The 22,520-nt window shown below is 40.3% G+C and overlaps 1 protein-coding gene and 1 pseudogene across 1 annotated transcript in view; one reads left to right on the top strand and one right to left on the bottom strand.

The window, feature by feature from the left end:
• The first annotated feature begins 108 nt into the window (after nucleotides 1-108).
• PPP6C (protein phosphatase 6 catalytic subunit) overlaps nucleotides 109-22,520 on the top strand; it is a 35,914-nt gene continuing 13,502 nt past the window's right edge. Inside the window, exons 1-2 of the mRNA XM_025914967.2 lie at nucleotides 109-329; nucleotides 20,749-20,844. Coding sequence (XP_025770752.1) covers nucleotides 255-329; nucleotides 20,749-20,844 — 171 coding nt within the window. The 5' untranslated portion in view covers nucleotides 109-254. The remainder of the gene's footprint in view (nucleotides 330-20,748; nucleotides 20,845-22,520) is intronic.
• On the bottom strand, nucleotides 12,877-13,347 carry LOC112851464 (mitochondrial import inner membrane translocase subunit TIM14 pseudogene; annotated as a pseudogene).

Raw genomic sequence — 22,520 nt, 5'->3', positions numbered from 1 at the left:
GTCCCAGTAGGTTTCACGGGCTGAACTGGGTTCGCCTCTAGGAACCTGCAGCCTGGGTTCAGCTGAAGAGAGCGTACGCCGTGCGGAGGTAGCGGGGAGAATCGGGTCAAGCTTTACGCCGCTGCGCAGACGCCTCACACGGGCCGGACGTGACGTAGGTAGAGTTCCGGCTTCGGCCTCCGCCGCTGCCGCCGCCGCCGCTACTACTGCTGCCGCCGCTGCCGCCGTCGCCGTCGGGGCTTGTTATTTCTAAAATGGCGCCCCTAGACTTGGACAAGTATGTGGAGATAGCGCGGCTGTGCAAGTACCTCCCGGAGAACGACCTGAAGGTGAGTCCAGCCGGGGCGGGAGCGCTGCTTGCGGGCTCGCCCCTTCCGGCAGTGGGGCTCCCGCCGGCCCGCCCTTCCTCTCTCCGCGGGACCCCCGCCGGCATCCCGTCCGGTCCCGTTCCGGTGGAGGGCCTATTGCGGGGCGAAGCGACCGGGTCAGACCAGGCGTCACGCGGAGAGCGGGAGGGAGCCCAAGTCCCCCAAATGCTGTCCTAGTTTCCTTGGAGGGGATCCCGAGGGATGTCGCGGCCTCTGCCCCAGGGTTGCCCCTCTTGGCCTTCGGACTACCCCAGGGCTCGGAGCCCTGACAGCTTTGCTTGGAGGACTCCTCTCCTCTCTCCCCGACCCCGGTCTCCCGGAGGCCGACCGAGTCCCAGCGGACAGTGCCCTCGGGATGGGGTCATCCCTCAGAAGTGGTGACAGGAGCGTGGGGTGGCCGGCGTCTGACAGGAGATGCCACCGGCTCCCGGAACGCGACCCCAGTGTGTTCAGGTCTCGGCGGAATGAGAAGACGGTGGGCCAGGGCGGTCGGGTAGCGATGTCAGAGAACGCCAGGTCTTCCCTCGTTCCATACCCCGCGTCCCAATTGCTTGGTAGGAGCGTTGCTTTCCTTCTACTAATTCAGATATGAACCCGTTTTCCAGTAGCTTGTTGAGCTAATTTCAGTGTGTAAAGTAGTAGGCCTTCCATGCAAATACTTTTCTGTTCCTTAAGTTGTTTCCTCATAATCCCTTCTTAACTCAAGATTTCATTTTCTTGGTTTCCAAAAGGAGACGAGTCGTTCCTTGCTACTGCTTAGTCCGAGTAACAACAGTGCATGTATGTGTGGGTAAAGAATGGATGTAAGAGAAGAGGAATTCAGTTTGGGTTATACTGCTTTTCTGACAAGTGTTCCCATGCGCTTGTTAAAACCGGTGCTTAGATGTCTGACAGTGTTTAGCGGTGAGTCCTAGTCCCCGTAAAGTGTTCAGTTAACTTTGATTTGCTGTGTAGTAAGTGGGTAAACTGTTGATGGTTTTGAGTCCTTTTTTTTTCTTTCATCTGTGGATTTAAAGCAATTTATCTTTGTAAATTCTTTCTCTTAAGGAAGATATTACTGTGTTTTTTTTTTTTTCTTTTGCTCTGTTGATACAGGAAGTTGATATTTAACATCAGTCAACAAGTATGCAAAATGTTTAAGGTCACATCAGCTCTGGTGGATGTAAGTTAAGTGTACTTGTTGATTATATGTGCTGTATGATGGGGGAGCCATTCGTGTGCATTTTCCCCTTTTTAATAGGATAATTTGATTAAAACGAGGACAAAGCCGGTACTAGAAATGTAGCTTTTATTTATGTTCATCTGAGTCTTTCAGACATGAGTTTTGTAGCTTCCTTCTGTTATATGCTTTTTTAAGGAAGGAGGATACAACCAACATTGGGACCTAATTAGTGGAAAACTAACCAGATGTCTTGTGGTAGCGTTGTTAATTCCATAGATGAAGTTGATTTTTTCATACCAGTGATTTGATGTGGACTTTTTTGTTCTTTAGCGCATATAAAGCTGTTTTAAGCTTTGTGTTTATAATTAATAAAACGTTGCTTATTACAATATGTCTTGATATTAATTTGAGATTGGTTGTTGAAATTATTTGAAAGATGATCAGTTGGATTTTCTTTAGGTAAACTTTTAGTTTGATAAACATTGGATTTCCTTCCCATCTTGAGGAAATATAGATATCAAACCATTTCACTTCTCTTTGCAACACTATTGGACTGTGCTTAGTATGTATCTGTTTCTTAATAAACAATTTTTTTTTTAAACCTTCTGGGCAACTACTGGGAAGAGAGAATTCTGAATTTTTCTCTGTAAGTGGAGGCTTTTCTTCTTTGTCTTGGAAATGGTTTGATCAGGTTAATGTACTTGTGCTGTTCCTGTCTGGAGTATTTTTAAAGAAATTTAATTTTGTTTCTATTTCTTGGCATGAATTAGAAACTAAAATTAGACAAGCCAAGAAAGTATTTCAGGAGTACCTTTTCTGAGGCTTTAGATCCAAAATAAAAGATTGTGTCAGAGGAAAAAAACAAACCATTGGGGCTACTTAATGGTTTGTTCTGGTAGAAAAGACAGCAGTTCACCTGTATTTTCAAATTGATTAGAAGTTGGAGGCACTAAATAAAATAATAAATGCATAGGATGTTTTAGATCTAATCACGATTTCTCTATATCTGAATTGGAAGTGGTCAGATCACTAGTACTGGATTGAATGTACAAAGTTGTTTTGTAAGAATAAAGATGAAATATGTGAAAGTGAGTGGGCCAAAACATAACCTTTCTTAAAAAAGAGCTCATGTGGTTCTCATCTACAATAAAGATTTCAGAGAGGATCATAGGAGATACAGATTCCATATCTGGCCAAGTGGAAGAACGAATGATAAAGGCAGGTTTACTGAATACTGAAGAATTTTGGGGAGTAGGGATTCTATAGTTTGTAGATTGATCTTTTGAACAGTTCTTAAAGATGACATGCAAGTAAAGAAATTGCACAAGGAACTGTGCAATTCCATAATAACCACTTTTGTGAATTAATAGTTAATGTAATCTTTTTGGAACTCATTTTTGTGTTTAGTTTGAGCCATCTCTGAGTTTTTCATATAAGGCTCCTGGGTCTGCAAAGTTGTATCTTTATTTGAAATGCTTCTATAAAGCTTCAAAAAATTCTGCCTGGATTTTTTCTGAGATTTTGCACCTCCTCATTTCAAACTCTGATTTTATAGATTCTCATCATATACAGTGTGCAACCCATTAGTTTAGTCACTCACCTTAGTGCTTGTGTTATTGATCATTCTGTTTACCTGAGTGGTTTTTCATTGTATCTTTTTCAAGTAAGGAAAATCAAACCCAATGCGGCAGATAGGAATATATTATGGCTTTGTGTAGGGCTAGAAGAGTGTCTTCAAGACCCTCTCTGATAATATCTGCCATTTTGTTTATCTTTTTGGCCACAGAATCAGTCTTCTATGGCTTATGAAAATAGTCTACAACAGTGCTGTCTGGTAGAAATAAAATGGTCAGAAACATGAGCCTTGAAAGGTCAAATTTTAAAAAAATAGAAGGGAATAGTTGAAATTAATCTTTTTTTTTAAGTTTATTTATTTATTTTGAGAGAGTGAGCAGGGGAGGGGCAGAGAGGGAGAGAAAGAATCCCAAGCAGGCTCTGCACTGCCAGTGCAGAGCCCATCGCAGGGCTTGATTGACAAACTGTAAGATCATGACCTGAGCCAAAATCAAGAGTTGGATGCTCAACCGACTCCCCAGGTACCCCCCCTTTTTTTTATCTTAGTAATATTTACTAGCCACCCAGGTACCCCCCCCTTTTTTTAATCTGAGTAATATTTTATTTAACCCAATTTCAACATGTAATCAGTATAGAATTATTAATTTAATATTTTATCCTTTTTGGGGTACTGTTTATGAAATATGTATATTTTACATTTATGACACACCAACATTTGGACTAATGGCATGTAGCTGTAGATGTCCTATGGAACAGCGCATGTCTCTAATGACTCCCTAGTCCCTTTTCTACAATTTCAGAGCTAAGAGTAAATCAGAGTTCTTCTAGTTCTGTACCCTTCTTACTTTACTGAGGGGTACTGAGCTCCACAGAGTTTATGATCTGCCTAAGGATGTACACCTAATCAACGAACTAGGTTGGAAAGCCTCCCTATTCAGAGCTCTTTCTGATGCAGTTAATAGCTTTTTTAGGATGACAAATAGTATGCTTTTCTAGGTACATCTTCCACTTTACTTTCCTTTTTACTTCCCATTCTAAGCACATTGGACTGCTCTCTTCTGACAACATGCTCTGTACTTTCCTCCTCCTTTGCTTCTGCTCAGTCTGCTTCTATCACCTACTTTTTAAATACTTATAACACAAATATTAAATCATTTAATACTCTATGAGTTATGTATAATATTTGCTCCATTTTGTAGACAGGTAATTGAAGCACAGACAGATTAAGTAACTTTCCAAAGTTACAAAGCTGGGAAGTAGGTGGAGGAGCTAGGATTCAAACCTAGGCAGTCTGGGTCCAGGGTTCACATCTATAACTATCACTTATATTTCCTCTGTACAGTACCCCCCTTGCCCCTTTTGGGCTCTAGCTCAGATGCCACTTTCTCTATGCAGAGCTCTGGATTCTACAGTCAGAATTATTAGCAATGATTAGAATGTACATCGTTGCTTACAGTTTTCAGGGTACCTTCATGTTTATTCTATCATTTACACAGTTGTGTAAGGCAGAACAAATATCAGAGCCAAGACTTGATGAGGTTTAAGTGGGTTTTGCTATAGTGACTCAGCGGAGTATATACCTGAATTTATTTGCTCTTAAAAATTCCCGTTTTTGGGGGCGCCTGGGTGGCTTAGTCAGTTAAACATCTGACTTCAGCTCAGGTCATGATCTCAAAGTTCGTGGGTTCAAGCCCTGTTTTGGTCTCTGTGCCTAGAGCCTGCTTTGGATTCTGTCTCCTTCTCTCTGTCTTCCCCTCCCCCACTTGCACGCTGTATGTATGTCTCTCTCAAGAATAAATTACCATAAAATTTTTTTAGAAATCCCGTTTGTTTGTTTTTTCCTGCACTGACCTTTGCCACATAGCACCTTATTGTTCCACTTTACCACTCTGTCTTCTGTGGTAGCAGATATGTCAGTCTCTACTAGACTGCAAAGCTTCTATTTTTTCTTCTTCTTCTTCTTTTTTTTTTTTTTAATTAGAGAAAGCGCAAGCAGGGGAGAGGGGCAGAGGGAGAGAGAATCTTAAGCAGACTCCACACTCAGCGTGGGGCCTGATGTGGATCTTGATCCCATGACCCGGGGATCGTGACCTGAGCCGAAATCAAGAGTTGAACACTCAACTGACTGAGCCATCCAGGTGCCCCTAGACTACAAGTTTATTGAGGGCCAGGATCACGTATGTTTATTTTTGTATTCTCCATAGTCTTAGAGAATACTGCATTGTATGTGATAGACAGGTAGTTAAGGTTCGTTGAATTTAGTTGTATACTGGTTTTTGGGGGCGCCTGGGTGGCTCAGTTGGTTAAGCATCCAGCTCTTGATTTCGGCTCAGGTCATGATCTCGTAGTTTGTGAGTTCAAGCCCTGCATCAGGCTCTGTACTGAGAGCACGGAGCCTGCTTAGGATTCTCTCTCTCCTTCTCTCTCTGCCCTTCCCCTGCTTGTGCGCATGTTCTTTCTTTCAAAATAAATAGACTTAAAAATAAAGTAAAGTATAGGGGCACCTGGGTGGCTCAGTCGGTTAAGTGTCTGACTTCAGCTCAGGTCATGATCTCGTGTTCATGAGTTCAAGCCACGCATCGGGCTCTGTGCTGACAGTTCAGAGCCTGGAGCCTGCTTCAGATTCTGTCTCCATCTCTCCCTCTGCCTGCCCACCCATCACATTCTCTCTCTGTCTCTCTCTCTCTCTTTCTCTCTCTCTCAAAAATAAACATTAAAAAAAATTTTTTTAATGTAATTTTATACCATTTTACAAACACACATTTCTTCGGATGTCTCCTTTTGTCAAGTACTGTTCCCTATGGGTGCTAGAGATAGAATCTGATACTTCTCTCTACCTTTGAGGGGCTCTCCATATAGTAAAAGAAATAAATAAACAAATGATTATTGCATGGTGTGTTAGGTGATATAATAGAGGGCTGTTCAGGATATTGAGGAACATATTAAAAGCAGCATCTAACTGGAGCCAGAGATGATTTCACACAGAAGGAACAATGAGAGGATGAGCAGAGTTTGTTCAGGTAGACAAAACAGGAAGGAAAGAATGTTCAAGCAGAATAAATACCATATGCAGTGGTATAGCTTAATCTGAAAGAACATGACCAGTTCAGGGAACTTCTAGTGGTTTGGTTGGCTGGAGATGGTGCTTGGAAGGCAGGCAGAGGCCAAATCATGGAAGATTAGGCTGATAAACTTGGATTTTTATCTTTTAGGTGGTATATGTATAAACACTTTGAAATGCTTTTATATTTTAGGGGAAAACAAATCATACTGTGACTTTGGGATGTTGTTTAAAATATAGCTAACTAAAAAGAAAAGTAGATTCAAAGAAAACTGTTACAGGAATACACTGTATTATAGTGTATACAACATACACTGTTGTATGTGGTGGGAATATGACAAAAATCATGAAGATGTTACCTGAATAGAGTTTTGGAAACACTGCCATAGACAGAGGAGTACCTTTGGGAGATTTTTAAGGAGGACTGTGACAGTAGGTTTTAGAAATCGGGGCGCCTGGGTGGCTCAGTTGGTTAAGCATCTGACTTCAGCTCAGGTCACGATCTTGTGGTCCATGAGTTCGAGCCCCGCGTCGGGCTCTGGGCCTGGCTCAGAGCCTGAGAGCCTGCTTCCGATTCTGTGTCTCCCTCTCTCTCTGCCCCTCCCCCGTTCATGCTCTGTCTCTCTCTGTCTCAAAAATAAATAAAAACAGTAAAAAAATAAAATAAAATAAAATAAAATAAAATAAAATAAAAAAAATAAAAGAAATAGTCTGGCAGCATTTGTAGATCATGGTTTGGAATGGGACAAAAATGTCACAGAAGCAGTAGGCCGAATGACAGGAGATTTTGACGTAAGACAGTGACAAGTGATTGTGGTGTTTAAAAGGAGATGGGAGCGCCTGGTTATCTCAGTCAGAAGAGCATGAGACTCTGACCTATGGGTAGTAAATTCAAGCCCATGTTGGGTTTAGAGATTACTAAAACAAAATAAACTTAAAAAAAAAAAACAACTAAATAAAAGGAGATGAAGAAGGTATAGTAGGACCTGTTGACAGGTTAGGTCTAGGTTACGAGAAAGAGAGGAGTTCAACGTAACCTCAGTTTCTGGCATAGATTACTTAGTAAATACTGAAACTAGATTAAAGAATATAAGGGAGTTTGGTTTGGGCCATACTGAGTTTGAGATGCTGCCAAGTCAAGACATCAAGGTAGAGATGGCCAGAAGACTGTTAGATACACAGGCTGGTTAGGTAACAAATATTTATTGATTGTCAAATGTGTTTTCAGACACTAATAGTTCTAACAGTTTTAACTCAAGAGAAAAGTCTAAACCAGTGGTTCTGAACTGGGGGTGATTTTGCCCCTGAGAAGATATGTGGCAGTGTCTGGAGACGTTTTTGATAGTCACAGCTAGGGAGTTACTGTGGGTATCTAGGGGGTATAGAGGCTAGAGATGGTGCTAAATATCTTATAATGCACAGGACAGCAGCCCCTCACAACAAAGAATTATCCATAGTGCCATGGCTAAGAAACTTTGGTTTAGGTTGAAGATACAGACACTCCCTTCTGCATTGTAAAGGTGTGAATGTTCTTACCATTTTGGATTCCAGCTCCTCATTCCCAGTGGTTTGTAGAAGTTCTATACAAAGGCTATATAAAAAATAATTTTAGATTTTTGTTTCTTAAACCAAGAGATTTTATAAATACCAGTATGTTAAAGGAAATAGTATGCTTTAGCTAACAAGAGCAGCTAAACATAGAATTATAAAATTTAAAGCCCAGTGTTTTAAATTTGAGGGGCAAGAGGGAACAGGAAGATAGGAGCAGAGAACAGAATGGAACCTGGACTATCTTGAGGGAAAGGTAGAGAAGGGAAATAGGTTCATCTAAGAAGGGGGCTATGAGCCCCTACTTGTCCAAGGATTGGGAATTCATTGGGCACCGTGGGGAGAGATGGGTGTAGTTTGCCCTAAGATTGGGGAAGATTGAGAATCCTGCCTCAGTGACTGTTTTGGAGCAATAAGAGAAACCACACTGCAAAGAAACTGAGCAGTAGAACAAAGCTGTAAAGGGATTTGGAAGAAAGGGTCGTGTGTCTTCCCGATGGCAAGCGTATACTCCTTGAGGCCACTGTGTGTGTAGTTGGCTGACTCACGTAGAGTTTGTACTGAGATTTCATAGACTTCTTACTTTGTATGTGTTTGGTTTGAACTTGTAAGCTACTGCTGAACTGGAGAGATGAGAGGAAATAGCTTTGGCTTAGAGATTCAGCTCTTTAAGTCCTCATTTGGAACCACAGAAGTGTCAGTGACAAGAGGCAGCTGTTATTTTACTCCAGGTAGTGTGCCTGGCCTTGGGTTGAAGATGGTGCCTAAGTAGTTTACATGTGTTCCCTAGACACTCACCAGCTTTTAAGATTGGCAAGGTTTCACAGTAATGTTCTTGAGTTTATGGTCTACTGTCACTTTCAGATGAGCCCTGAGGGGTATGGGCCGGTCACTAGGAGTGGCTTGCAGTTAAGGGGGCATTATGGGGTAAGAGATCCAGACATATGTGGGTGCAAATTCTGGCACATTCAACATGGGAATCATGGAGTCCCTCAGGAATCTGTGCTGTCGTTAGTTTCAAAATGTTAATGATATCTTACCTTGTTCCCAAAAGGATATAGAATGGCTTATGAAGGTACATTCAGTATAGCAAGGTAAATTACATTTAGAATAAGTAAGAAAAATGAGACAAAGAATGTAAAGATAGGAAACCAAGATGGAACCAGTGGTAAAAGTAAGAATTGTATACAAAATAAAAGCTGTGATGACTAGATTACTTCTTTGAGATTAAGTCCTAAGTTTTCTAGGAGTCTACTGAAAGATAGAAACTGATCAGTTAAAAAATTCACCAAAGATTTGTCTTTGTCTCAAAGGTGACAAACACAATCTTCTCAGGGAAATCACACCTATCCCTGATAGAGGGAGCAAAAAGACATTCCTCCATTGGGTTCTCCTTGAAGGTAACTGTTTAATAATAGCATCCTATGCACCTTGTTTATAGTCTACACAGTGACCAGCTCTGTTTCCTGGAATGTCCCTTACCACAGCTGTATGGCATGATGTTAGAGTATAAATTTGGGAGGTGCGCCTGGGTGGCTCAGTTGGTTAAGCATCCGACTCTTGATCTCAGCTCATGTCTCCATCTCAGGGTCATGAGTTCAGGCCCTGCATTTTGGGATCCACATCAGGTGTGGAGCCTACTAAAAAAATAATAATAAATAAATAAAATATATATGTATGTCTGTATCTATCTATCTATATAGAGAGAGTGTTATAATTTGGGAAAAAGCAATTGGGAAAGGAGGGTAGTATAATGCAGGGTGAGGACAGGCCTCCCTGAAGGACAGATTGGCTTAATTCAGGATGGAGTTTGTAGTAGGTTTGTAGGTTTGTTTGGGTAACATTTTAGTAACTGATCTTCAAAGGGATGTACACAGTGGAGCCTCCAAATTTACAAGTAACTAACAGTTTCGTGAGAGTGGGCAAGTAGCCTGATCAACATGGTAGGAAATAGAGAACTTTTCCAGAGATGCATTATGGAGAGAAGAATGGGAGGTAGCTTCTTTGGCAGCTTGTGTCAGAGGATGTATTGGGGGAAACACTGAAACTCCTGGTATGGGTTCCGACCTTCACAGATGGAAGTTTGACCTTTTCTTAAAAGGTGTAAAATCCAGAAGGGAGTGTGAATGAGGCAAATGCCTGAAAAGATGCAGGCCTCATGGGCAACACACAGAAAACTCTGCCCAGTCTTATACAGATCAGCAAAGTACTTCTATAAATACATTGGTGAAATTCTCTTTGAGAAGGTTTGGTGAGTGTACCTGAAAAAATAGTACAAATATTAATTAGACAAGGCATTATATCTAAATAAGGTGGGTAAGGTCCCAAGATAGGTACTTTATGCCCCCCCCCCCCCCATGATAGGTACTTTAAAACATCACTGTAGGGGTGCCTGGTGGCTCAGTCAGTTAAGTGTCTGACTTCAGCTCAGGTCATGATCTCACAGTTTATGAGTTCTAGCCCCATACTGGACTCTGTGCAGAGCCTGGAGCTTGCTTTGGATTCTGTCTGCCTCTCTTTCTGCCCCTCCCCTGCTCACGCTCTGTCTGTCTGTCTCTCTCAAAAATAAACATTAAAAAAAATTAAAAATCATTATATTCTCTTATTGAAAAAAATTGTATAATATCAGAAAAAAAATTTCAGAAATGTTTGAAATTGGAAGAGCAGCCATGTCTATAAGGAGTGATTTTAAGTGGTTTTCATCAAGATGGTTGTTATTATTATTATTATTATTATTATTATTAATGTTTACTTTTGAGAGAGAGAGAGTGCATGCATACACATTGGGAAGGGGCACAGAAAGAGGGAGAGGGAGAATCCCAAGCACGCTCCACATTGTCAGCACGGAGCCTGACGCGGGCTTGATCTCACAAACTGTGAGATCATGACCTGAGCCAAAATCAAGAGTCAGATGCTCATGTGACTGAGCCACTCAGGTACCCCTAATTATTATTAGTATTTTTTTACAGTAACAGGTTATGTATATACATACAGACGTATATATATATATATAAATAATAGACTTATTGAGGAGTAATTTATATCATAAAATTAAATTTAATTTATCTGTAAAAGTTTTTTAATTTTTTAAATATTTTATTTTTAAGATTATTTCTTTATAAAGATGTTATTAAATTTTTTTTAATGTTTATTTTAGAAGGAGAGACAGAGTGTGAGTGGGGGAGGGGCAGACAGAGCCAGAGGCACAGAATCTGAAGCAGGCTCCAGGCTCCAAGCTGTCAGCACAGAGCCTGCTCAGAGCCCGACATGGGGCTTGAACTCATGAGCCGTGAGATCATGACCTGAGCTGAAGTAGGATGATTAACTGACTGAGCCACCTAGGTGTCCCTATAAAGGTATTTTTATGTAATATCTACATCCATCGTGGGGTTTGAACCCACAACCCTGAGTCGCATGTTCTTGCTGACTGAGCTAGCAAGGTGCCCTTGTTTATTTATTTTTAAGTTTTTAATTTTAAAAATCTTTTTAAAATATATATTATTAATTTTTTATGTTTATTTATTTATTTTGAGAGGGGTGGGGAGGGGCAGAGAGAGAATCCCAAGCAGGGTCCATGCTGTGAGTGCAGAGCTTGATGTGGGACTTGATCTCACGAAGTGTGAGATCATGACCTGAGCTGACACCAAGAGTAAGGTGCTTAGCCGACTGAACCACCCAGGCACCCCTCCTTCTGGGTCATGTGTTATATAATTCATTGTACACTTATTATGTAGTAGATCGAGGATATAACTGTGTATGTATGTGTATAAAACTCTGCAGAGCACTTTGCATGCACTGTCTCATTTAGTACTTAGAATATCCCCAGGTAGGTGTCTCTGTTTTGTGGATGAAGAAACTGAGACACAGAAATCAAGTAACTTGCTCAGGGATACACAGCTAAGTAATGGACAGTAAGCTAAGTAATCTGTAAGAGATAGAGCTGATTGTTTGGCCTCTGGTCTTTTTTTATTTCAAAGGCTGTGCTCTTAACCTCTGAACTATGCCATGGCGTTAATTGGTGTGCCCCTTTTCTGTCTTAGAGGATAACATAATCTGGGATTAGTACTTGTTGATTAGGAATAAAGGAGTATTGCCTCTCAGCCCTCCGCTGTTTCTCCAAAATTTGACCTTGCAGCAGCATTGAACATAGTTGATCACTCACTCCTCTTTTTCTTTCTTCTTCTTTTTTTTTTGTCCCTGCCCTTTGATCACTCCTCTTTTGAGTCCATTTGTTTACTGGACTTCCAGGATACCACATTGTCATGGTTGCCTTTCTGTCTCACCAAGCTCTTTTGCTTGTTCCTTCTTTTTTGCCTAACTTTTAAATATTGGTATATCTGAAGGATCATTTATTGATCTTATCCTTTTCTCTGCTTGTAGCTACCACTTTAGTTATATCTTCTAGTCTCATGTATGTATGTATGTATGTATGTATGTATGTATGTACGTACGTACATATATCCTGACAATCTCTAAATTGGTCTCTCTGACCCATAGCCTTTTCCTTGAACTCAAAACTCATTTGATCACTTGTTTACAGCACATCTGAGGCACTTGGAAATCTGATAGGCACCTCAGACTTAATATGTCAAAATCAGATTCTTCTAGCCAAATAGTGCAAACAACCCAAATGTCTAGCGACTGGTGAATGGATAAGCAAAATGTGGTAAATACATACAATGGAATATTATTTATTTATAAAAAAGAACAAAATAATAACAAAGGTTACAATATGGATGGACCCGAAAAGCATTAGATTAAGCGTAAGAAGCCAAAAGGCCACAAAAGGCACAAAAGGCCACATGGACAGGAGCACCTGGGTGGCTCAGTTGGTTGAGTGTCCAACTGCTCAGGTCATGATCTCATGGTTTGTGAGTTTGAGCCCCTCATCAGGCTGTCTGCTGTCAGTGCAGAGCCCACTTCAGATCCTCTGTCCCTCTCTGCCCTCCCCAGCTTGTGCTCTTGCACTCTCTCTCAGAAATAAATAAACATTAAAAAAAAAAAAAAGGCCAGATGTCCAGAATGGACAAATCCATGGAAACAGAAAGTAGATTGATTAGTAATTGCCTAGTGCGGTGGTGTGGAGTTGTGGGGAGTGACTACCAATGGGTACATAGTTTTTTAGGGGTGATGAACATTTTTTTTTTAGTTTGTAACTTGAGGCATTTTATTCTAAAAAGCTGGCACTTGTATACATAAACTATCAAGAACTTAAAATTCATCACGTTTACTTCATTTTTTAGCTCGACCTTCTAGTAAATCTTTAGCTTCATTGATTTTGGCTGCTATATAAGGAGATCCTTCCTTGTCTGGGTGATTTAAAAGCATAGTTTGTTGACGAGCATCTCTTATTTTTCCTTTATTGGCAGTAGGGCTTACACCTAGTATTAATGCTGCTGCTTGTTTTGTTATTTTGGATTCAAACCCACCTCTGTAATAGCCATCACTGAAGGCAGAATTTGGTAGACTTTGAAAAACTTGTTTTACTTGAGGTTCCATATTGTGTTTCATGGCTTGCAAAACATAATGGCCTGCAAATCCTGCAGCAGCAACAGTCAGTCCGACTGTTGCCGCTGCACTGGCCATGGCTTTGGCTTGGTTCCCCCACCTCCACCGAGAGCGTGGTCCTTCCCAGCCCAGAGTTTGCAACCAACCAGTTCCCACACAGTGATGAGGCCACCACCAGCAGGCACCAAAAATGTTCTAAAATTAATTACAATGATGGTTTCCCAACACTGAGTATACTAAAAAACAAATGAATTTTGGAGGTATTTTTTGGTATGTGAATTATATCTCAATGAAGTTGTTGAAAATCGAATTCTTCATTCCCCGTCCCTCAAACTAAACTCAAATCAAAACAGTCTGCTCATGAAAGAAATCATTGATAAATTAGACTTCATTAAAATTAAAACCTTTTACTTTGTAAAAGACATTGTCAAGAGAAAGGGAAGATAAGCCACAGACTGGGAGAAAAATATTTGCAAAACACTCATCTGATACCAGACTTTCATCCAAAATATGCAAATCAGGGGTGCCTGGGTGGCTCAGTCAGTTGAGCGTCCGACTTAGGTGCAGGTCATGATCTCACAGTTTGTGGGTTTGAGCCCCATGTCAGGCTTTGTGCTGACAGTTTGGAACCTGGAACCTGCTTCAGATTTTGTGTCTCCCTCTCTCTCTGCCCCTCCCCTGCTCACTCTGTCTCTCAAAAATAAATAAATTAAAAAAAAAGTTTTTAAAAAAATATGCAAATCAAAGAACTCTTAAAATTCAATAATAAGAAAACTGCTCCATTAAAAAATGGGCCAAAGACAGGAGCAGACACCTCATCAAAGAAGATATACAAATGACACATATGAAAAGGTGCTCCTCATCATGCATCATTAGGGAAATACAAATTGAAACAACAGTGGAATACCACCACAAGACTATTAGAATGACCAGAATCCAGAACATTGACAACACCAAATGTTAGCAGAGTTGTGGAGCAGCAGGAACTCTCATTCATGCTTAATGGGAATGCAAAATAGTATAGCCACTTTGGAAGATTGTTTGGCAGTTTCTTACCAAACTCTTACCATATGATCTAGCAGTCATGTTCCTTGCTATTTGCCCAAATTAATTGAAAACTTATGTTCACCCAAAAACCTATATATGGATGTTTATGGAAGTGTTATTTATAACTGCTAAAATTTGGAAGCAACCAACATGTCTTTATTAGGTGAATGGATAAATAAGTAGGTACACCAAGATAATGGAATATCATTATTATTTTTAAAATTATTTTTAATTTGATTTATTTATTTTGAGAGAGATTGAGAGAGAAAGCAGAGGGGCGGAGAGATAGGGTGAGAGAGAATCGCAAGCAGGCTCCACACTGTCAGCACATAGCCCAATGCAGGGCTCAAGCTCAAGAACTGTGAGATCATGACCTGAGCTGAAGTCAGGAGTCAGTTGCTTAACCTCATGAGCCACCCAGGTGCCCCAACAATGGAATATTATTTAGCACTAAAAAGAAATGAGCTATCAGGCCATTAAAAGACATGAAGGAAGGGTGCCTGGATGGTTCAGTTAGGCGTCCAACTTTGGCTCAGGTCATGATCTCAGGTTTCATGAGTTTGAGCCCCTCATCAGGCTGTCTGCTGTGAGCACAGAGCCCACTTCGGATGCTCTGTCTCCCCCTCTCTCTACCCGTCCTCCGTGCGTGCATGCTGTCTCTCTTTCTCAAAAATAAATAAGCATTAAAAAAAATGAAGGAATCTTAAATGCATATCATTAAATGAAATAAGCAAATCTGAAGACTAAGGTATGATTCAAGCTGTATGACATTGTGGAAAAGGCAAAACTGGTGACAGTAAAAAAGATCAGTGGTTTCCAGGGTTTGGGGGAAGGGAAAGATGAATTGATGAAGCACAGAGGATTTTTAGGGCAGTGAAACTATTCTGTATGATATTGCTATTCTGTATACATGTCATTATACATTTGTCAAAACCCATAGAATGTGTAACACCAAGAGTGAACCCTAATGTAAACTGTGGACTCTGTATAATAATGATGTATCAATGTAGGTTCATTAGTAACACGTACCACTCTGATATGGGATGTTGGTAGTAGAAGAAACTGTATGTGTTTGTGAGCAGAAGATATATGGGAATTCTCTATATCTTCTGTTCAATTTTACTATGAACCTAAAATTGCTCTAAAAATTAAATCTATTTAAAAGAAAAAAAGTGGGGCACCTCAGTGGCCCAGTTACTTAAGAGTGTGACTCTGGATTTCAGCTCAGGTCATGATCTCAGGGTTTGTGAGATCGAACCCCTAATTGGACTGCATCCTGACAGCGTGGAGCCTGATTGGGATTCTCTCTCTCCCAAAGAATCTACAATAAGAAAATCTTTACTTGGAGTCTTAACCATCTTGATAAGACTATTAACATCCTTGTAGTTACTTAAGCCAAAAACATTGAGTCATGCTTGATTCCTTTCTTTCAACACTCTCTATCTAGTTGTTCTCAAACCTAGTGGATACTACATTCAGAAAACATCTGGAATCCATTCACTTGTGATCATTTCCTATTTTCATGATGTTAGTCCAAGCCAGTATTAACTTTTACCTAGATTATTGTAGAAGCATCCTAACTGGTGTGCCTGTTTCTGCCTTTGCCTCTTCCCTACTCCCATGTTCCTCATAGACCATTTTTAACATAGCAGACATAAGATCATATCACTCTTCTGCTTAGGACCTCCTAGTGGCTTCCTATTAAAAGCCCAGGTCCTTACATTCACCCCAAAGGACCTAAAAGTGTTCTGTGGTGCACTTCTGTTTTTCTCCTCATTCAGTCCACTAACTACACCAGCCTTGATGTTTCTGAAACACCGAGCATGCTTTTACCTCTGAGCATTTTTTACTTACTGTTCTCTCTGGCTTCAGTGCTGTTTCCCCCATAAACTTACCTTTCTTAGATTTTTGCTCAGAAGTTGCTTATCAGTAAGGCTTCTGTGCTCACCCCATTTAAAATATCAGTACCTGCTACCCACCTCTGCCATTTTGATCCCTATTACAGGGCTTCATTTTTTTCCTTCCCTCTTATTAGTATCTGAAAAAGTAATATGTATATATTTTTTACTTGTTTATTTTCTATACCTCTCCTCATTAGAGTATAAGCCCCTGAGATCAGGGCTTGTATTCTGTTTGGTCATTACTATTTATTTACTTTGTTTCTAGAATAATAACTGGTAATCATATTAGACTCTCAGTAAATATTTGTTATGTTGAACAGCTGAATATTCAAGATAGTACAGTGAAAAGAGGTAGGTAACCAGGATCCCAGATCTGTTGGAAAAATTAAGTAACATTGTGACCTGAATGCTTGTGGGTCTCAGTCTTATCATCTGGGTCCAGTGAGAGATTTGACATAGGAGGGTTTTTTTTTTTTAAATGTTTATGTATTTTTGAGGGGGGGGTGTGTGTGAAGGTGCACATGCAAGTGGGGGATGGGCAGAAAATGCAAAGCTCAGAGCCCAACCTGGGGCTTGAACTTAAAAACCATGACATTATGACCTGAATGGAAGTCGGCCACTTAACCTGCTAAACCGCCCAGGCGCCCCTAATGTTTGTTTATTTTTAAGAGAGAGAGAGACAAAGAGCATGCGAGTGGGAGAGAGGGCCACAGAGTATTTGAAGCAGGCTCTGAGTTGAGAGCAGAGAGCCTGGTGCCAGGTCGAACTCACAAACAGTGATATCACGACCTGAGCCACCCAGGCCCCCCTGACATAGGTGGTCTTTGGTGCTGTGATATAATAGAAAATGTATATTGGTCTCTGCCCCCCAGTTCCTATCACAGAAACCCTTATAATGTCTTGGGTGATAGGAATGTCTTGTTCTAATGAGGTAACCCTGGGTGGGCTTCTACATGGCTCCTGGATATAGGCTGGTCACTGGGAAGGCCAAACCGTGATTAGAAGTTTAGCATTTTCGGGGCGCCTGGGTGGCGCAGTCAGTTAAGCGTCCGACTTCAGCCAGGTCAGGATCTCGCGGTCCGTGAGTTCGAGCCCCGCGTCAGGCTCTGGGCGGATGGCTCAGAGCCTGGAGCCTGTTTCCGATTCTGTGTCTCCCTCTCTCTCTGCCCCTCCCCCGTTCATGCTCTGTCTCTCTCTGTCCCAAAAATAAATAAACGTTGAAAAAAAAAATTAAAAAAAAAAAAAAAAGTTTAGCATTTTCAGCCCTGCCTCCCATTCTTTTCAGAGAGAGAAGGGCTGAAAATGGAGTTAATAATGGATCATGTCTACATGATGAAGTCTCCATAAAATCCCCGAAGTATGGGGGAACATTCCATCTGATGTTCATTCATTCTCTTTGTCATATTCTTTAATAAACTGATAAATGTAAGTAAATGTTTTCCTGAGTCTGTGAGCTGCTCTAGCAAATTAATCAAACCCAAGGAGGAGATCTTTGTAACCTCCATAACCTTTGATCTGCAGCCAGTTGGTCAGAAACATAGGTGATAACCTGAACTTGTGATTCATATCTGTAATATGTGTCTGGTGGGGAAGAGGTGGCACAGTCTTGTGGGACTGAGCCCTTGTGGAATCTGGGTGGGTAGTGGCAGAATTGAGTTAAATTGTAGAACAACCAGCTGGTGTCACAGAGAATTTCTTGTTGTGGGGGGAAAAAACCTCTGCACATTTGGTGACCAGAGTGTGAATGTTCTGTGTGACTAGTAAAGGAAACACACAGGAAAGAAGCACACACTAGGGAAGACTGAGTTTTTCCCTACATAGGAAAGAAAAAGCTGGATTTTTTTTCCTTTACAAATGTAAGCCAGAATTGTGTAACTGAAAGAACCTTGAGAGACCATCTTTTATTGTAAAGGTAAGGCTCTGAGTTCAGAAACATTGTTTTACTCACTGGTGTCTATTCCTGTTATGAATAGTGGATGGATTATTGGCAGGAGTAAAGATCGGTGAAGCATCTGAAGATTGTGGGAAATTCAACCCAAGAGGGAGCTAGCTACGCAGACACCCAAGGCCAGAAGGACTCTAGGCCAAACAAAAGATCTTGCCTTTGAGGTGGTATTTGAAGATCATGAACTTACCCTAGGAATAATAACAAGCCATTTTATTTTGAAATTTTCTGAGCAGCTATATTTCCCCTCATTTTCTTTCAAGGGGCCTCCCCTGCCCTCTCATTGTGAGTCCTTTCCTATGCTTGGCTCTGTATACAGTAGCTATAGCTGTTAAAGTGTGTCTCTCATATGTTTAAGTAAGTTGTTGTGTTTAGATTTTTTAATGTTTAAAATAATTTCATTATGTCTGCATAGTTTTTTTTTTTTTTTTTAAGAGTAAGCTGTGGGGCGCCTGGGTGGCGCAGTCGGTTAAGCGTCCGACTTCAGCCAGGTCACGATCTCGCGGTCCGTGAGTTCGAGCCCCGCGTCAGGCTCTGGGCTGATGGCTCAGAGCCTGGAGCCTGTTTCCAATTCTGTGTCTCCCTCTCTCTCTGCCCCTCCCCCATTCATGCTCTGTCTCTCTCTGTCCCAAAAATAAATAAACGTTGAAAAAAAAAATTAAAAAAAAAAAAGAAAAAAGAGTAAGCTGTACACCCAACCTGGGGCTTGAACTCATGACCCTGAGATCAAGGGTCTCATGCTCTACTGACTGAGCCAGTGAGGTGCCTCCCCTTTTAATTAATTAAGTAAGTAAAATTTTTAAAATACTTTTTTAGGGGCACCTGGGTGACTCAGTTGTTAAGTGGCCGACTTCGGCTCAGGTCATGATCTCACGGTCCGTGAGTTCGAGCCCCACGTCGGACTCTGTGCTGACAGCTCAGAGCTTGGAGCCTGCTTCAGATTCTGTGTCTCCCTCTCTCTGACCCTCCCTGTTCATGCTCTGTCTCTCCCTGTCTCAAAAATAAATAAAACATTAAAAAAAATAATAAAATACCTTTTTAATGCTTGTGTAGTTTAATTTCTCCTTTCTTGGCAGACCTATCATAAAACCCAGTAGGGCCTCTGACTGTAGTATAAACTGGTCTTGGAAGGTAGGTTCTCTTCCAGTTCTCCATGGAGAGCAAGATGATACACTTCCTTCTCCATAGCACTGTTGGGAGAATCATTTTCCTTCTACAAAATCTTTTGATATGTTTTCAGAGGACAAATGGTTTTTCATTGAGTTTTTTTTTTTTTTTTTTTATGTTTATTTTGAGAGAGAGAGAGCAAGTGGGGAGAGGGGCAGGAGAGAGAGAATCCCAAGCAGACTCTGTGCTGCCAGCACACAGCCTGATGCAGGGCTGGAACTCATGAAGCCTTAGATCATGACCTGAGCCGAAATCAAGAGTTGGGCCCTCACCCAACTGAGCCATCCAAGTGCCCCTACAGTTCTTTTTAAAAAGTAGGGTGACTCCTCAATTTTAGGTTTACATTTTGTAATTAATTAAATTTTAATTTTTATTTCGAAATAACTGGATTTATTTGTAGTTGAAAGAAATAATACTGAGAGATCCTATGTACCCTTTACTCAGTTTTCCCTAGGAGTAAGGTCTTGTAGAACTGTGGTAGCAGTACCACAACCAGGATATTGACACAACCCATGATCTTGTTCAGATTTCACCAGTTTTTATTGTACTCATTTGTGTTGTGTGTGTGTGTGTGTGTGTGTGTGTGTGTGTGTATTCAGTTCTATGCAATCTTAATACATCTGTAGTTTTATGTATCCAACCCCATATTCAAGACACAGACATTTCCATTACCAAAAGGATTCCTCATTTTGTCTTTTTGTAATCATACCCACTCCCCTCCTGTTCCTCCTAACTTCTGGACCCCTGGCAATCACTAAGCTGGTCTCCATTTCTATAAATTTGTTACTTCAAGAGTGTTATATAAATGGAATCATACCTTATGTAACCTTTTGGGATAGGGTTTTTTTTTTTTTTTCCTCACAACATAAATCTCTTGAGACTCATCCAGGTTGTTATGTGTCAGTGGTTTCTTTTATTATTGAATAGTACTCCATGGAATGAATATAGCAGTTAATTCAGTTATTCACTTGTTGAAGGACACTGATTTGTTTCCAGTTTTTGGCTGTTATGAATTAAGCTTCTGTGGACACTTGTGCACAGATTTTTATGTGGACATAAATTTTCATTGCTGAGTGCAGTTGCTAGGTCATATGGTAAGTGCATGGTTTGCAATTTACTTTAAAAATTAGTAGATAGAAATTAGTAGATAAAAAACTTTTCATGTTAAAATTATTTACTCTTACATTTATTTGTTTGGTGAAAAACATCATTTTACAGTTTCTTTAAAGATGTTTTCTTAAACCTATTGTCTGTGTAGCCAGGGAGTTTGTATTTTGGAATAGCCATTGTATCGTTCGCAGGCATTATGAGATGAAGGCAAAAAACAGACAGAAATCATATCATAGAATCATTAAAGGGTAGTTTCCTTTCCTATGAAACAATATACATATCCTTGTCTTTTTTGCATTTGATCTTTAGTTTTAATATTGTAGTGAAAGGTTGCATTCTATTTTCTCTTTCTACAGCGGCTATGTGACTATGTTTGTGACCTCCTCTTAGAAGAGTCAAATGTCCAGCCAGTATCAACACCAGTAACAGTGTGTGGAGACATACACGGACAGGTAAAATTTCATGAGCAGATTTTTAGCTTTTGTACTGTCCATAGTCCATGTGTGTTTCCATTTGTGCTGTGAAAAAGCCACCAGAAAAACAACAAAAACAGCTGGTCGTTTGGTAGATTGCCTCAGTCTGTGTGACACTAATGATTCCTGGTTACTAATACAGTGAGTAAAAGCAGTGATCAAATTATTCATGGAATTTGTTGAAATTATATTTGCAAAGTGGATAGAATGCAGCATTATTGCTCTGTGGAATGGGGAAGAGAGAAAATAAATGTGGACAGTTCACAGTGATTGTGATTAACAGGAGGTGCTTTGGTTTTAGGCACTAATTTTCTATTCTATTCATTTCTATTTATTCACTTTACTCATTCATGTCATATTTTAATGTATCATTTCCTTAGTGGGAATGAGATAGCAAAGGTTCAGAAAGATAAAATTGTTGGTGCGTGATTTCACAGCAAGTCACTGCTAGAATAGGAGGAGGAGGATTTGTCTCCTTTTCTCATCTGCTAGGTTTTTGTTTGTTTTTTAAGAGTTTCAAAGCAGTGGCAGGAGGAGTACACCTCATCTTTAGACTCTTACTGTCACCATATAGCCTAGCTGGAAACCCTCTGTGTTTTGTAGAGGTATTTGTATTTGTTTTTCTTTTTTTTTCTTTTTTTTTTTGGTTTGGTTTTTGGTTTTTGGTTTTAAACTGGGAGTGAAAGCTGAACAGAACACTCAACTCAGTCTGCTGTATACATACAATGGAATTGTGGCTGTAAGACATATGATACAGTGACAGTTCTGTGGACTCGAATTTTCAGTCCTATTTTTTTCATTTGAAAACTCAAATTTTGTCATTGGCAATAAATACTGTCAATTGTTTCCTTGAAGTGACTGGCTCACTTCCTTCACTGTTGCAAAGATGTTTGCCAAATACCCATAGTATGTCTTTCATTATCTCAAGTAAAAATAGTGTTCCATAAAAAAAGAGGCTACTTTAGCTTGTGACAGGCCTATGCTGTCACTTTTTTTTTTTTTTTTTTTTGAGAGGGGCCAGAGAGAGAGAGAGAGAACAAGAGCGCGAGTGAGCAAGTAGGGGAGGAGCAGAGAGAGGGAGAGAGAGAATCCCAAGCAAGCTCTGACAGTGCAGAGCCCAATGCAGGGCTTGAACCCACAAATTGTGAGATCATAACCTGAGATGAAATCAAGAGTTGGAAGTGACTGACTGAGCCACTTGGGTGCCCTGAGGCTATCAGCTTCTGATACTTAAAGACTTTTCTGGAAAATCGTACATACATACATACATACATACATACATACATACATACATACGTACTTTCTTACTTTCTGTTAGTGTGATATTAACAAATATGATTTTTGGTGATGTATAATGAAATATCATTTCTGTTTTCCAAATGACCAGTGTGTTAGCTACTGAGAGTGTTAGACCAGTCTGTCTTTGTTACTAACAGAGTAGGAAAAGACCACTTGTCAAGTTTTGATGTATTAAAGGAATATGTACCGTTATTTCTTAATGTTCTTAAAATACTCTTTTGTAAAATAAAAATATCCCAACAGGTTGAATGCAGAGTCAGGTTATGAAAATCTATTTAGCCAGACATTAAATTTGTTTTGTTTTTGAAAACATTGTTTATTTTTCATTAGAAATCTGTGTATGTTACTATTTAATG

Source organism: Puma concolor, chromosome D4 (genome assembly GCF_028749965.1).
Source record: "Puma concolor isolate L17-30 chromosome D4, mPumCon1.1.hap2, whole genome shotgun sequence".
Lineage (NCBI taxonomy): Eukaryota > Metazoa > Chordata > Mammalia > Carnivora > Felidae > Puma > Puma concolor.
Note: the sequence above shows the minus strand (reverse complement) of the source record. Positions and strands in the feature narration are given on the sequence as shown.